This window comes from Chaetodon trifascialis, chromosome 15, assembly GCF_039877785.1.
Source record: "Chaetodon trifascialis isolate fChaTrf1 chromosome 15, fChaTrf1.hap1, whole genome shotgun sequence".
Lineage (NCBI taxonomy): Eukaryota > Metazoa > Chordata > Actinopteri > Chaetodontiformes > Chaetodontidae > Chaetodon > Chaetodon trifascialis.
In genome coordinates, this window is record NC_092070.1 from 1226161 (window position 1) to 1244202 (window position 18042).

The window sequence follows — 18042 nt, forward strand, 5'->3', positions numbered from 1 at the left end:
TATTAGCAAGACCTCTCAGTGCACTTTTTAGTTTTAACACTGTAAGTCACTGTCATTTTAAACAAATGCTTAACTACAATTATTATCAGTCGATGAAAGCATTAACCTGATGAAGCTAAACATGGCGGAACTGAAAAAAATTACTCAGCCAGTGAGTGTCAAAAATGTGTACTTTTTCACAGAAGTCAAGGGGGAGTGTTTGCAAGGAATCCATTGTGGTGATGAAAGGGCATGTTGGATTTAACATAACATCATAATATTTTTGTTGGGGAGTTACACTGACTATCCAAAGTATTAATCTAATTTAAATGAAATTTAAGAACAGCAGATTGAGAAATACTTTTTTTGTCCATGTTCATCTAAGTCCTGTTTTCCTATGCAAGTACACTGAGTGCAATTTTTGAATGTGCACTCATACTAAAACACATAAAGCATATTCTGATTCTGATTCTTAAATATATGAGGACATCAGTACACTAATGTTATGTCAAACATTTAACCAATTAGTAGTGTTGCGTAGTTATTTTCATAGAAGGTTTTCTATGGCACATGAAGTTTTCTGGTTTAGAAACGAAGATTTTTTTTTCGCAGTATAACTGGCTGAAAACTACGGATTTATGATTTTAGTTTATTACTCCTTCTATTTTTATATGACTCTCAATAATAAAAACATTTGTCCAACCCTGAACTAGCAGTGTCCATGTTTTTCTATTCTTCGAGTGAAGCTAAGCAAGTAATGATGAATTGAACTTCATTCTGTCTCTGGGTAACATATAATTGCTTTTCATACAGCGTGATTATTTGTATGAGTCACATGGCAGGTGCATTTGGTAGTTGTGTGCCTGCTGCCAAGTCTACTGTATGTTGTTCTTAATACAGAACACTGTTTCTTCCCAGAATGTTGGTGCTGTCAACTTCTTCTGTAACTATGAGGAGAGCAGGGGGAACTACTTGGTGGATGTGGACAGCAACCGCATGCTAGATATCTACACTCAGATCTCCTCCATCCCAATTGGTTAGTACCAAAACATCCAAAGACACCTCGTTGGAGTGGTCAGTATGGATAAAATCCTCTATCACAATATATGTAATTTTATAATGCATTTTGAGACATATTGGGATTCATATCGGTAATCAGTAATTCTGGAAAATTAATTCAGAAACTGTTCATAGATAAACTAGACAGGAATACTTGTTTCTGGCCAATGCAATTATATGCCTGACAAATTATGGAATTTTCTCATTTGATGCAAAATACATAAAAATTCCAAACTGCAATAAATTAGTCCTGTTGTATTATAATGTAGTCCCAATATATAACATATTACTAGTAGCTGTCATTTAAAAGTAATGTTGCTTTGCAATATTGCTGTCTGTGTTGGAGTAATGCATTACACTAAGCTTGCTTTGCTTTCATCAGAATAACTGTAGACATACGAATAGTGTCATATCTCATAGTCATGGAATGGTTTGTATAATTGCACTATGTGTTATAGCCTCAGCATAACGTGCCCGATATGGCAACCTTAGTTTACCTTGTGACTGCTTTTGACTTTTGCTCAAAAGTTTTATTAGACTTGTTTTTCCTACCTGCATGTCTCATGTGACAGATGCAATAATATTGATCTATGCAGCGGCTCCATGCAGGCTTGCAACTCAGCTGTGTCTTATGGGCATAAACATGACCAGAAGCATGTATTTGTGCTTCAAGTCTATTTGACACTACACATAAACACAACATTGATGCATAATAAAAAGACATTAATTGTGTTGCCACTCTGGACAGGACAGCTACACATATAGACACACACAGTTCTTTTTAGACTTACCCTAGCCACAACCACCACTAGCCTAACTCTAAACCATACCCTAACCTTATCAAGAATACAGGGCCGTTCTCTCCTGACTGCTTTTGATTGCCGCTCAACTTTTTGACAACCTCTGAAGCTGTGGGTAGAGTTGCTGTAGCAGAGACGGCCGAGGGTAGCTTGAGTTTCTGTGAAACTGTTTAAGAGCCTGAGCACACAGCAGTAGGACCCACACTGTTAGAACTGCTTGGCAGCTGTACTTCCAGCCTGACATTACTTTCAATGGTTTCACCTCAAGGCCCCAGGGTCTCCTGACAGAAGGGATTTTGTTGTAGCTAGGAACTCACACAGTCACACAATAATCAATCACTGGTGGCACAGTGGCATGGTGGAAACATGGTCGCCTCACAGCTAGAAGGTCCCGGTTCGATTCCTGCTGTGGGCGCTGGGGGCATGTTCTCCACCATGCCTTCGGTGCCTGCTGCTCGAGGAAAGGGGCCTTTCTGTGTGGAGTTTGCATGTTCTCCTTGTGTTCACCTGGGGTTTCCTCCTTAAAAAATCCCCACTAAAAACATGCAAGAAGATCACCACCTGACCAGTGGTGACAAAAGAAACTGGGTCCCTGGGTGCCCACCGCTCCTAGTCTGCCGTGGAGGAAGGACTGACCAAGGATGGGTCAAATGCGGAGAAGAATTTCACAGAAGCATGCCGTGTGCAGTTTCCCTCCCTAACTCTGCATGTTGTGTGTGTGGCTAATAAAGGATGTCTTCTTCAATAATCAATCAGTTCATTAGTTGAAATGGCCTGACAAATGATAAGTTTGGATTTGTTAACTTTCTCATTGTTTACTTTATATTATATATTTTATATTCATTTCAGTAAACCATATTCATGTGGTGCATATTCATGACAGAAAGGTGCAGATGCCACAAATGAGTGTCCCCAAAATTAAGCACAAAAGTCTTCCTAAATCTGACCTTGATTTAATTACTAGGACATGGATGTTATTTCTGAGCCATAACCTTTTTTACAGATGAAGCAACAGTATTTCAATTTTATGTAGATAAGTTGATGTGAAAGTGGGGATAGTGAGAAAGAATATGTTTTTGTGTGCATCCTGTTTGTCAGTAATAGGAAGTCCCCAGGGTTTCTGGACTACTGATTTGCCCTCAAGCATTCAGATGATCTCCATGAAAACAGAATGGACAAAGCAGCCCTCATTTTCTGCTGTCTCTCATTTTCTGTGTGTGTCTAGCTCAGTAAACTCATGACAAAGACAAGCTATTACAATGAATCTCTTAGTATCCTTACCGAGGTTCATGAGTAGGACACAGTGTTTGCAGTGACAGCATTTGAATTGTAAGCCAGTTGACCACTCTCATAGTCTGTAGTTAAAGGATTGGTCCAATTTCTGTCCAGCATGATTTTAGTTTTTAAGGTTTTCTGTGTACATTTGAGTCAGTCAAGGAAAGGTATAAATATGTGTCTGTCTGGAATTGAGCTGGATGTCAGTGGATTGAATTTTTTGGAATTGCACAAGTCTTGAAAAGTATTGGTAATATTGTTTGTCAACTCTAATTAATTAATACCTGTTGAGTATATAGTTGTAAACCGGCTATCATAACTTATATTAGATTATTTATTTGTATCTCCACTACAAACAAGTCATTCAATTCTAGATGAGAAATTCAAATTCTAGAAGGAATCCAATGTTGAACATGTGACCTCAAACAGGTGGAGAGCTTCATTGTACCTCACTGCCCTCTGCTGGTAGGAAGTGGAGCAATGCTGCAATTTATGTAAGGCAGCCACATCAGTTTAGATAAGATTTGACAGAAAAAACTTAACTTTCACCAAAGGATCCATATACACTCACAGTAGACATGCACATGCGTATACACACACATTCACACTTACATATTGTACATGTTTTACAGACAGACAGACAGACAGACAGACAGACATTAGCACTAATATTTTGTTCTTCATGGTAACAGCTGCACAATAACATACCGTTACAAAATGTGTATCTTGGAATGTTGGTGAAATTTGTACTGCAAAAAAAAAATAAAAATAATAATAATAAATCAAAATAAGTATTCATCTGGAATAATCTTGATGCTAACATATGCTTACTTCAAGAAACTCATCTTTCAAAATCAGACCATTAAAAATTTAAATCCCACGATTCAGTCAAATCTTCTACTTTTGGCAAAAAGGAGTTTACATTACTAAAATGTGTCATTCACTCAAAATACCACCATTACAAACTCTAAAAGATGAGTTATATTAATTAATATCTCAGTCAATAACAATCCAGTAATGACTGGAAATATCCTTGGTGAACACATATTTTTTTCTTCATCTCTGATTGCCTAGGTATAATATGTAGTGACTTTAACACAGTCATGGAACCATCAATAGATAACATCACCAACTCAGACAACATTTGGAAATTCTCTGAAACAATTAAATAGGTCCTGGATGATTTTGGTCTTGATAATAGTTGGAGACTACAACAACTATGTTCTTTTTCTCACCAGTTCACCACAATATATAAATTTTCTTTGCAACCAGGCAGTCAGTTATGCCAAATTTCACAGTCACAGGTCCATCCCAGTGCAATTAGTGATCATGCTGTGTCCCCTAGCTGGAATAGAAGCAATGTACATAAACCTGCCACCAGATAGCATTTTAAAAGATCCCTCCTCAAAGACAGATTTTGACAGTTTTATTTAAGGAGAGTGGGAATCCTTCCCAGAGGTAAATGATTCTCCATTTACCTTGGCATCATTCCTTTGGAAAACAGCAAGCAATTTCTCATACTCTGCATACCAGAAGAAGAAAGACAGGAAAAATCTGAAATAATCTGGAAAGACAAATTAAAGATTTAGAGAATGTTGCCACAAATTCTCCAAAAATACAAACTTCAGTGAAATTACATTCTGAATAATACTATTAATTCAATAATAGATCCAAATGAAGACAAAATCAGCTCCTATCTTAAAAACACTGCTGGAGCAAAACTCACCAAGTTGTACATACAAACACGCTGAATTTCACAGTACCACCACGTGAATTGTCTAGTGCACTTAGTCATATAACAAAGCACCAGGACTTCCCCTGCTGAGTTCTTGTACTATTTTTATTCTCATTAATGAACATAGAAGTAGTTGACATTAACAGACAAGACCTCTGGACTCCATACTAACGTAATGTGACGATAACTGAAATTAAATATATAATGCAATATTGCTGATGAATAAAAACAAGACTTAATGTGAATTACAAAATAAACACTCTGCAAAATTGTCTCTTCATTTTCATTGACTAAAACGAGACAAGACGAAATGTTTCATAATTTCATCTCGTTTAGTCGCGTTGTAATTGTTACTTTGCAGTATTTCTGTTTCCTGTGTCTCTCTTCAGGGGTTGCAACAGGTCGCACTGCGCAGTCGCAGGGCATTATTTAGAAGATGCAGCTGCGGTAGGTTAGCATTAACGACAGACAACTGACACAGAGAACGGGACCGGTGGCTGGCCAGTTGGCTTTGATTGGTAAAATAAATATGTTCTAAATTCAAATCAGAGCGTCTTCTGTAACTGGAATGGATGTATTCTTGAGTCTGTAAGGTAACAAGAATATAATAATAAGACAACCTTGTTTGAATTGTGACATGGGTTTGGCTAAAAGAAAATTTTGGTTTGTCTGTACTACTAGGTACTATATTGACTGGGTTAAATAGAATTGCATTACTAAAAAGAATCAGAATCAGAAAGAACGTCCAAGCTGAGCGTTAATGTAATGCACAGAGTGATGGCAATGTCAGTGTGACAAAATGAGGCAGAGGTGAAGTGTGAAGAGTGTCGGGGGGGTTACGGGCCTTGTTGATAAGGCTGACAGCAGACGGGAAAAAACTGTTGACCACAGCCTCCTGCCTCAAAGAGTTTGTGTCCAGGGTGAGAGGGATCCACCTGCAGGTAGAGTCAGGCACACTCAGCTGGGAGAGCTTCTCCTGAAGCAGAGTTGGTATGATGGTGATTTGCCTAAGCCCTTTCCGGACAGATGCAGAGTCCTTAGCTGAGAACTGGTGTTGGAGCTTCTCAGAGTACAGTCGTTTAGCCTCTTTCACCACCTCGCTAAACTTGTACTTTGACTCTTTGAATCTGTTTTTGTCCCCACACCTGAAGGCCTCTTCCTTTGCCAACCTTAGCTGTCTGAGTTTGACTGTGAACCAGGGTTTGTCATTGTTGTAACTCACCCTGGTGCATGATGGAACACAGCAGTCCTCACAGAAGCTGATGTAGGACATCACAGAATCCAAACACACCTGGAGATCCTCCACAGCCTCACTGGTGCACTTCTTTGATGTCGTCACTACAGGTTTGCAGAGCTTTAGTTTCTGCCTGTACACAGGAATCAGGTGGACCATGACATGGTCAGAGTGGCCCAGTGCAGCATAGGGGACAGCGTGATAAGCATCCCTGACTGTGGTGTAACAGTGATCCAGAATATTCTCCTCTCTGGTCAGGCATTTAATAAACTGTCTGCATTTCAGGAGTTCGTGGGTGAGGTTACCTTTGTTAAAGTCGCCAAGGACAATAACTAAAGAGTCCGGGTTGGTCCGCTCCACCCCCCGTATCTGGTCAGCGAGCATGCGCTGTGCGTCCTGCAAAAGAGACTAAAATACAATTTTCCTTCACTAAAACTAGACTAAAATGTCATCAGTTTTCGTTGACTAAAACTAGACGAAAATAGTCATGGATAATTCTGACTAAAATAAGACTAAAATGTTCAGACGTTTAGTCGACTGAAACTTGACTAGACTAAAAGAGTATGAACGTGACTAAAACTAATAAAAAACTAAAATGACAGCTTGACACAAAGACTAGACTAAGACTAAAATTAAAACAGGCTGCCAAAAACAACATTATTTGCCACTCACTAATATAGACGTAAAAATCATCAGCAAGATTCTAGCCTGCAGAATTTAAAGTCACCTCATGCATTTTATATCCAGCTCAAACCAGTTTCATTAAAGCTAGGCACTCCTCCAACAATACATGCAGGCTATTCAACCTAATGTATTATTCAAGTCTTCACAATACTAAATTAATAAGCCCAGTGCATATAGAAAAAGCTTGTGATAAATTCAAATGGAAATTTCTATTTTCCACACTCTAAAAAAATCTGATTTCAACACATCGCCTGCAGATATAGTATGCACCACTGGGCTAACATCACGATCCTTCACACAACACATTGGCACTAGGAAAGGATACCCACTCTGCCGTTCTCTATTTTAATTGACCAACTAGCAGCTGACATTCATCAACATATCAGTATTACAGGTATCCAAACTGCTAACATCCAATGCACAGTGTTAATGAAAATTATATATTGCTTGTTCTCCACATCCCTTCTGCATCATTACTGCGAAACCGTCAAGCTCATACAATTCCCCAAAATTTCCAGCTACTCTTATAGTACCAAATCAAATGTCCTTCCCCTCTGCAGAAATGGCAGGGATACAGCCACCCAAACACCATCTCTTGCCCTGTGCACTGAAAATATAACATTTTTAGGAATCATCATTTACCCCAAGCTGTCAGAGTTCTTTACTCTGAACTTTACCCTAATAAAAAAACTAAATCATAACCATCAGCATTGAACAACACTACCAATATCCTTCATGAGCAGAAAAGCAACAGTCAAAATAACAGTACTCTGCCAAACCAATCTCTTTTCAGTTTTTCCACTTCAACCCACTCGTACCTGGTTCACATATTTAGATGACATTATGTAGATAGATAGATAGATAGATAGATAGATAGATAGATAGATAGATAGATAGATAGATAGATAGATAGATAGATAGATAGAGGAAATTTAGTTTTTCTTTCTTTTTTTCTGTCTTTGTAAATGCACAATATTTACAGTTTATAAGTACACAGTATACGGTTGCCAATATGGATAATAAATAGTGTTATTGCACAGCTGAGAGAAGTATCCAACTTTAGAAATTCAGAAATTGCACCGGGTGAAATGGATAAATGTGAGCAGATACTAGCAATAGAGCATATCTTAGTCTTATCTTAGTAGTGCAAAATCAGAAACAGGTTTGTGATGTAGAGATTAAGAAAGGACAGTGTCCACACAGTGCTACATCACGTGATGCTGGAGTTAAATAGTCTGACAGATGTAGGAAGGACCTGTGGTAACGTTCTTTCTTATAGACTGGATGGAGCAGTCTACTATTGAAGGAGCACCGTCTCATGCATGGGGTGGGATGGGTTCTCCATGATCAGTGTCAGCTTGGCTAACATCCTCTTCTCACCCACTTCTTCGATGGTGTCCAGAGGGCAGTCCAGGACAGAACCAGCTCTCCTGACCAGTTTGTTAAGTCTTTTCCTGTCCCTATCAGAGCTCCCACAGCCCCAGCAGACCACTGCATAGAAAACTGCAGATGCCACCACAGAGTCGGAAAATGTTTTTAACAATGTCCGACAAACTCAAAGGACCTCAGTCTTCTGAGCAGGTGCAGACGACTTTGACCCCTCCTGTACAGGGCATTTGTGTTATTTGTGCAGTCCAATTTGTTGTTGAGGTGAACACCCAGGTATTTGTAATCCCCCACAATCTCAATGTCCAAGCATTGGATGTTCACTGTTGTAGTCTTTGGTACATTCCTTCAGAAATCAATTACCATCTCCCTCATCTTGCTGGCGTTTATGTGCAGATGATTCAGTCCACACCAGTTGACAAAGTTGGTGACAACCTCTCTGTATTCCAGTTTGTTCCCATCTGATACACATCCAACGTGTTGTGTCTGAGGTCTGATGTGTAGAGGGTGAAGAGGAAAGGAGAGAGCATTGTCCCCTGTGGAGCCCCTGTGCTGCAAACTACCACATCGACGACGGGGCGGCTGTTAAGTGGTGTGAAGAGGATGCTGTTGGTGTCAGGGGTGCTGTGAGGGGGAGGGAGGGAGTTTGGAGAAGTTGCAGCTTAAGGTCTGGGCTCAGGTGGGTGGTGGGAGGAATGGGGATAGAATCAAACCTGTTAAAAAACAGGTTCAGTTCATTAGGCCATTCCTGGTCTTCAGATTCAGGGCCCCCCTCGCTGTTGCCACTGTGACCTGAGATGGTTTTCAGGCCCCTCCAGACCTCTCTCTGTTGTTCTCCTGGAGGCGTTCCTCCAGCTTTCTCCTGTAGCTGTCCTTGCCTTTCCTTATCTCACGTTTCAGCTCCCTCTGCAACCTCCTCAGCTCATCTTTGTCCTCCGATCGAAAGACCCTCTTCTTCTCATTCAGTAGGGCTTTCAGTTCCAGGGACACACAGGGTTTGTTTGGGAAACACGGCACCTTCTTTGTAGGCACAGTGTTTTCCATACAGAAGTTAACATAGTCCGTAATGCAAGTTGTTAAAAGGTCAGTGTCCTCCCTGTGTGGACTGCACAACATGTCCCAGTCAGTGGTGTCAAAACAGTCCCTCAGTGCTATGCTGGACTCCTCTGACCATCTTCTCACATGCCTGATGGTTGGTGGTTGTTTGTTCACCAAAGGTGTGTATGCAGGGAGCAGATAAACCAGATTGTGGTTGGAACGGCCCAGCAGGAGGAGAGGTGATGAGCTGTAAGCATCCTTAGTGTTTGCATACATTAATTTCCGTGTTCTATTGTCTCTGGTGGGGCACTTTACATACAGTGGCAAGAAAAAGTATGTACCTTTGGACCTTTTCGAATTTCATTGGTTTCTAAATAAATTTGTCATAAAATGTGATCTGATCTTCATCTAAGTCAAGGGTATTGACAAATATAATGTGTCTAAAATAATAACAAGATTATTCAAAGTATGTGAACCCTTGAGTTAATGACCTCAAAAAACCTAATTGGAGTCAGGTTTTAGCACACCTGGAGTCTTGTTAAGTTAATGAGTTTGGGGGTGTGGATATCCACAATTTTGACCGATAAAAACAAGGCAAACAATCTACAAATGGAAACACTTTGGGACTGTTGCTACTCTACCAAGAAGTGGGCACCCGGTCAAAGTGACACCAAGAGCACAACAAAAACTCATCAGTGAGGTACAGAAACAACCCTGAATGACAGCCAAAGATTTGAAGGCATCATTGGACCTGGCTAACATCTCTGTTCATGAGTCTACATTACGTGAAAAACATTGAACAAGAAGGGTATCCATGGCAGGACACCACAAAGGAAGCCACTGTTTACTAAAAAGAACATTGCTGCACACTTGAAGTTTGCAAAAGAGCACATTTGACTCTCCACGGCGGTATTGGCAAAATGTTCTATGGCCTGATGAAATTAAGATTGAACTATTTGGAAAAAACACACAGCACTACATCTGGCGTAGAAAGGGCATGGCATATCATCATGAAAACATCATCCCAACCGTAAAGTATGGTGGAGGAAACATCATGATTTGGGCCTGCTTTGCTGTATCAGGGCCTGGCAAGCTTGCAATCATTGAGGGGAAGGTGAATTCCAAAGTATATCAGACAATTCTTCAGGATATTGTGAGAATGTCTGTATGTCAGCTGAAACTGTGTAGAGGGTGGGTGATGCAACAGGACAATGACCCAAAACACCGGAGCAAGTCCACAACAGAATGGCTTCAGTAAAACAAAATCCGCCTTTTGGGGTGGCCATGTCAGAGCCCAGACCTCAACCCAATAGAGATGCTATGGATTGACTTGAAGAGACCCATGTCCAAAGAATATGACAGAGCTAAAGCAGTTCTGCCAGGAAGAATGGGCTAAAATTCCTCCTCAATGTTGTGCAGGTCTGATCAACAGCTACAGGAAGCGCCTGGTTGAGGTTATTGCTGCCAAAGGAGGCTCAAGCAGTTTTAATTCTAAGGGTTCACCTACTTTTTCCAGTGCCATTTTGAATGTTCAATGTGTGTGTTCAATAGACATGAAAGATCAGAATTTTTTTTGTATTATTATTATAGACACATTATATTTGCCAATACCCTTGATTTAGATGAAGATCAGATCACATGGTATGACAAATTTATTCAGAAAACAATGAAATTCCAAAAGGTTCACATACTTTTTCTTGCCACTGTACTGTGTGAAAGTGGGGAGAGAGTGGCAGACAGGGAAGCGTGATTGAAGTCTCCAGAGATGAGAATGTGGGCCTGGGGGTGCAATATCTGGATCTGTGAGACAACTGTGTACAGAAGCTCACATGCTCTTGCAGCATCGGCCGACGGGAGGATGTACACAGTTATTGCGATAACATGCGAGAGCTCCCTCGGGAGTTAATATGGCCGAATGCCAATGGCTAGTGGCTCAATGTCTCTGGTGCAGCGCTTCTCTTTTACACTGATGTGCCCTGGGTTACACCATCTGTTGTTTACAAACATCACTATACCCCCACCTTTCTTCTTGCCGCTCTCCTTCGCTTTCCTGTCCGCTCTCAGCAGTTGGAAATTGTCCAGCATAACGTGCGAGTTAACCAGCCTTCAGTCAAACAGATGAGGCTACACTCGCGGTGCTACCTCTGCAGTCGGATTAGCGCCATTAATTCTTCCATCTTATTTGGAAGAGATCCCACGTTTCACATAGTGACAGACGGTATGTATGGTTTATACTGTCTTTTCTTGTCTTGACACTTCACCCCAGTTCTGCATCTCCTTCTTTCCACTGGGAGTATGCTCATGTTGCTCAGCGTGATCAGCTGTTCCCGAGTGTGAACAATGGACCTGAAGTTCAGTGGCTCTCCTGAGGTTGAGGAAAGTAATCCACAAAGTAGAAAAAATAAATCCCTCGTCTCATCAGGTGTACATCCATACGGACGTACGCATGATTGGCCAGGACTAGTGATCGAAAAAACACGACAAAGACACACAAACACACTAATACAAAGGAAGACAGATGGAGCTGCTGTAACAAGCTGCCACTTGTGCTCTGCCATGTTGATAAAAAAAAAAAAAAAAAGCTCACATTTTTCACCCTTTTCACACAAATCAAGTCTAGAATGTAGGAATTGGTGAATTTAAAAGGTGTTATGATTCTGAGGGGAGTTACAAAGATTAATGTTCATATCTCCTGAATTCTGAAACATCTGTTTTTTGTCCATTCACGTGTACGACAGAGCATACGACAGAACTGACTGCTGCCATTCTAGTCAAAGTGTGCAAAACACTGAAATGCACCCAGTGGGCTTTGCAGCTGTGTAGAGGACGGAATAAAACAAAATAATGACTGCGATGTCATGGAGACACGCCTGGTGGAGTCTTGGGGTAACTCAGCAAAGTATTTATCCAGTAAGATAATTCCTGCGAGAGTATTTATGCTCTCATAAGAATTACTGTGAAGTTTCTGGCTTTTAAAAGGAAGTTTTACATCACCTCTGTCACCAAGTGCTTGCTTGTGGGAAATTTTGGAATTGTTGACTCTGTATATTGCACTCAAAAAGGTTGATGGAAATGGCAAAATTAGAAAAAAAAACCCTTCTAATTTCTGTAATCACTTGAAGTGGTTTTTGCCTTTTCTGAAAGAGCAAATACACTAGATGGGAGACACCGTTTTCAAAAAAGTTCTGATGTAACAACACCAATGATTAGCTGAGTGATCAGAAGATTAAAATCTTCCCCACATAATACATGAAACAAGTAGAAATATCATATTTCCAGCAGGTTTTCTAATTTTTTTTTTCACCTTTTGAGGTTCAGCTGGCACTCATATCATCTTGTTGGTTGTTGGTTGTTTGGTGGTACGGTAACACTGTCCCCTCACAGCTAGAAGGTCCCAGGTTCGAATCCCACTTTGGGTGCTGGTGGCATGTCCTCCACCATGCCTTCATTGCCTGCTGCTCGAGAAAAAAAGGGGCCTTTCTGTGTGGAGTTTGCATGTTCTCCCCGTGTTCACCTGGGGGTTCCTCCAATCCTCCATAATCCCCCTCAAAAAACATGCATGAAGACCACCACCTGACCAATGGCGACAAAGACAGTTGGGTATTAGGGGTATTAGGAAGGAATTAATTTCACAGGAAGAATGGCATGAAGCATGTAGTGTGCAACATGATGTGTGATGTAATAATAAAAAGTATGATTCTTCTTCTTCTTCTTCTTGCACTCTTGTCATGAGAAGGTTTTTGACTGTAATGGTTTTTCCAATTGAAGACTTGGCATCACCTATTACTTATTTCAATGAATCAAACATTAATATTGGCATACCAGTAGTAGATGGGGACAAAATTTGGTTAAAATTTGTGATACACTTGGATAGAAACCCAGCTGTTGTTTACGTGGGAAGGTTAACACTACTTTTACAATTTCTAATCACTACAACTACAACAAATTCAATAGCTGTCATTCACACTGCATTTGAAACCTTTGTTGTGATTGGTAGATTGAATTTAGACATTTTTGTTCTTGAGACCCTTTTAACGTTTAATAAATTCAAACTTAGTTATTTCTCTTTCACTCTGTCTCTCTCTCTCTTCCTGTTCTGATTAGTGCATTGATGTTAAGCTATTTTTGGCAGTTGGACCTCTGTCCTTTTCAACTGTCGATAGCCTTCAGCTTGTTTCAACTTTAATTTACATTTCAGACATATCTCTCTCTGTCACACGCACACACTTAGAAATACGTATTAACACACACATCACAGTGACATGCAAACATGCACACATATACTAACACACATGCATAGAAAGACACAAACATACAACACACATACAGAGAGAGAGAGAGAGAAATACACACAGAGGAACTGGTATTTGTGACCCGCCACGAGAAAACCAGCAACAAGTCAGCCCGATGCAAGTTGTGTAAACAAAGAAAAATCAATTAAAAAAAAATAAATAAATTAGTGATTTTAATTTTTTTGGAGAATATGTAAGTTGAAATCATGAAGAAGCCACTCCATGTTTCAAATAACAGTATTGGGGGCCTTAAAACCATAAACTTTGTATTTGAATTTGGATTGTTTTTGAGGAAATCCTCTGCCCTAGTTGGGGGTGTGGCGATTCAGCAGTAAATTAGCATACTGGCTTTCTTCGGCTATTCACGTGCTTCTGTTCTTTTTCGACCAATTAGCTGCACGTTAAAAGGGAACCACATGGCAACTAATGCAGCTTCTGGTTATGCCGACAATGATCTCACTTCTGATTTTGAACCCGAACTAGAAAATGAAACTGAAGAAATTGACGAGAGCGACTGCATTACACTGGAGAACATCCCTAACCTACAGTTGACCTTAGCTGAAGATGAAGACGATGAAGAATATAACGAAAAGTAGTAGTAGTGATGACAGCGCGTGCATGCAGCCGTCATCCTCTCTGTCCTAATAAGGTGGTGTCTACATGTTTGTCTTCGTTGGTGTGTTCGAGTGATTTTATGTTTTCTTTTTTTTCTTTTTCTTTTTCTTTTTTTTTTTTAAATAATTTAAATTTTATTTGATTTTAACATATTAGGCAGAAATAAGACAAGTAAACAACACAGAACAGTAATAACAAAATAAAACCAATAAACAGGCAGGTTATAACAGACATTGACACGTTAAATTAAAAGAGGGCAATTATTGAGTCATAGTCCTGAGTATTGTTTCAAGGTACTACTAGTGTAATATTATGCATCATCAGCCTCTTTGCCTGGTCAGGTTGTTTACTCCAGACATATATTGGCTAAAATCATTCCACTGCTCATTGATCATGTCATTTCTCCCATTCAGTCTCGCCAGCATCTTTTCACATGCAGCTATTTCCATCATTTGGAGCTTCCATGTATTCAATGTAGGAGTTGGAGGTTCTTTCCAACATCTTAGAATCACCCGAGCACGTCATTTGGCCCGTTTTTAATATTCCAAATTGTGGTTTATTTAAAAGTGGCACCATAGTTTTGTCTCTTAGAAGACATAATCTCGATGATATGGGAAGTTCACATCCTAACCATTTACCAATATAACTCAGAACATTTTCCCACAGAGCAAAGACCCTGGGACATTGCCATAGTGCATTAATGTATGTGCTGTGTTCTTTCTTACATTTCCAACATAGGTCATCTTTAATTAGACCCATTTTATTAAGTCTGGTTGGTGTATAATAATATCTGTGAATTATTTCATACTGAATAAATTTGCCTCTAGCTTCTCTAATGTACTCATACTTTTTCATCCAATGTACAACACACGTCTTTTTCCCTGTTCTACAGTCACTGTTAGTTCTCCAGGGACGTCTCATACCACTTAGATGCTCTATGAAACATTGGTGGATTTTATGTTTTTGTCGCGTTTGTTTGTCCCAATCTGCACATACAGCTGTGGGACTCTTTTTGACATCGGCAACACAGCAATCTGCAAATTAAACCCATCACAAGCTAAGGAGTTTCTCATCCTTGGCCTTCTGCGGCGGCCCGTTTCGACACCGACCCCCACTAGAGGAAGCGCTGCAGGCGGTGCGAGAGGAGGCCGAACCGGGGAAAGCACGGGGGTATCCGGGCTAGGCTAGCGGCAAAACAACACAAGCCAGCTATACCATCATACTCACCAACGTACACTCCTTGGACAACAAACTGGACTATATACACCTTCTGAGATTGACCCAGCAGACTGTGAGAGAGTGCTGTGTTTTTGTTTTTATGGAAACATGGCTCAATAATAGCATACCAGACTCCACCATCCAGCTGGACCGGCTAACATGCTACCGAGCAGACAGAGCCCTCATTGAAGGAGGTTAGACCTGCGGCGGAGGGGTCTGTGTTTATATCAGGGATGCTTGGTGGCAAGATGCTGTGTTGATTTGTAGACACTGTTCACCCCTCGTGGAGTTCATGATCATTGAGTGCTGGCCTCTGTTAATGTCTTGTACATATAGCAGCATTGACAAAGTTGACTTTACTTGACTCATTCAGCTCATTTAGCAGCAGACTGATCCATCCCACTGCACCACAGTGACAGAATTTATTTTATTTAATTTAATATTAGAAATAATTATCTACATTTGCTTCTTCTAACTCTTAAGTATATTACCACATAGTAGTGCGCATGTGCGGACCGTGCATGCAGCCTGTTGCAGTCGCTCCTGTTTTTCATGCCTCATTCCTTTGCCAAAGACATCATGGCCCAGGGCCTCAAAGGACTACAGACCTGTGGCACTGACCTCCCACATTATGAAGACTCTGGAGAGACTCGTCCTGGAGCAGCTCCGGCCCATGGTCAAGCCACTCTTGGACCCCCTCCAGTTCGCCTATCAGCTCCAACTTGGAGTTGAGGACGCCATCATCTACCTGCTCAACCGTGTCTGTGCCCACCTGGACAAGCCGGGGAGCACTGTGGGAGTCATGTTTTTTGACTTCTCCAGTGCATTCAACACCATTTGTCCAGCTTTACTGGGTGACAAGCTGACAGCGATGCAGGTGGACGCCTCACTAGTGTCCTAGATTGTGGACTACCTGACTGGCAGACCATGGTATGTGTGCCTGCAACACTGCGTGAGGCAGAGTGGTCAGCAACACTGGGGCTCCACAGGGGACTTTTCTCTCTCCCTTCCTCTTCACCCTCTACACCACGGACTTCAACTATTGCACAGAGACCTGCCACCTTCAGAAGTTTTCTGATGACTCTGTGATAGTTGGATGTATCAGCAAGGGCGATAAGGATGAGTACAGGGCTGCTTTGGACAACTTTGTCACATGATGTGAGCAGAACCATCTGTAACTAAATGTGGCAAAGACTAAGGAACTGGTAGTGGACCTGAGGAGAATCAGGGCACCGGTGACCCCTGTTTCCATCCAGGGGGTCAGTGTGGACATTGTGGAGGATTACAAGTACCTGGGGGTATATATTGACAATAAACTGGACTGGGCAAAGAACACTGCCGCTTTCTACAGGAAGGGCCAGAGTCGTCTCTATTTCCTGAGGCGACTGAGGTCCTTCAACATCTGCCGGACTATGCTCAGGATTTTCTATGAGTCTGTGGTGGCAAGTGCTGTTCTCTATGCTGTTGCGTGCTGGGGCAGCAGGCTGAGGATGGCAGATGCCAACAGACTCAACACACTGATCTGCAAGGCCAGTGACATTGTGGGGATGGAGTGTGAATCTCTGACGGTGGTGTCAGAGAGGAGAATGCTGACTAAGCTACAGACTAATCTTGGACAACGTCTCACACCCACTTCGTGATGTGCTGGCTAGCACAGGAGTACGTTCGGTGAGCGACTCATCCCACCAAAACTCAGGACTGAACACTACAGGAAATCATTCCTGCCTGTGGCCATCAACCTATACAACTCCTCCCTCTGAATGGCCCCTGGACTTTTCACTTATCCGTTACATATTTGACTAAATTCAACTTGCACATCCTTTTGGAGCCAAACTTACTTTGCACATCTGTTTGTAGTACCTTGCACATCTGTATGTATTACTTTGCACATACTTTGCACACCCGTTTGTATACTGTTTATTTTTCTCAGCATATATATATATATCTTGTTTTATATTTTGTTCTATATTTTGTGGTATATTTTGTTATATATACAGTACAGGCCAAAAGTTTGGACACACCTTCTCATTCAATGCATTTTCTTTATTTTCATTACTATTTACATTGTAGATTCTCAAGAGAAAGAACTGCATATATATAAAAAGCAAACATAAAAACAAAATATTTATGTTGAGAGAATATATATATATATATATATATATATATATATATATATATATATATATATATATACACATACACACACACACACACACACACACACACACACAGTACAGGCCAAAAGTTTGGACACACCTTCTCATTCAATGCATTTTCTTTATTTTCATGACTATTTACATTATAGATTCTCACTGAAGGCATCAAAACTGTGAATGAACACGTGGAGTTAAGTACTTAACAAAAAAAGGTGAAATAACTGAAAACATGTTTTATATTCTAGTTTCTTCAAAATAGCCACCATTTGTTCTGATTTCTGCTTTGCACACTCTTTGCTTTTTATATATATGCAGTTCTTTCTCTTTTCTTTCTTTTCTAATTTTATTCTAATTCCATTCTTATGAGGAGCACTACAACTAAAACAATTTTCCCACTCGCAGACTAATAAAAGATTTCTGATTCTGATTCTTGTTTTTCATTTTTATTCAGGGGATTTTTGTAACAAAATAATTCCATTTCCATTTGGTAACCATTGTTCAAACTAATACAATAGTTTCTGTCCTGTGGGCTAAGAGATACCAGATGTCACTGATAGCTAGACCAGTAGGT

The 18042-nt window shown here is 40.6% G+C and overlaps 1 protein-coding gene across 2 annotated transcripts in view; it reads left to right on the forward strand.

Moving 5' to 3' along the window:
* Nucleotides 1–18042, forward strand: part of abat (4-aminobutyrate aminotransferase) — a 104903-nt gene that overhangs the window by 36021 nt on the left and 50840 nt on the right. For both annotated transcript variants that reach the window (XM_070980232.1, XM_070980234.1), the window contains one exon: nucleotides 898–1015. In XM_070980232.1, the coding sequence (XP_070836333.1) occupies nucleotides 898–1015 (118 nt within the window). The remainder of the gene's footprint in view (nucleotides 1–897; nucleotides 1016–18042) is intronic.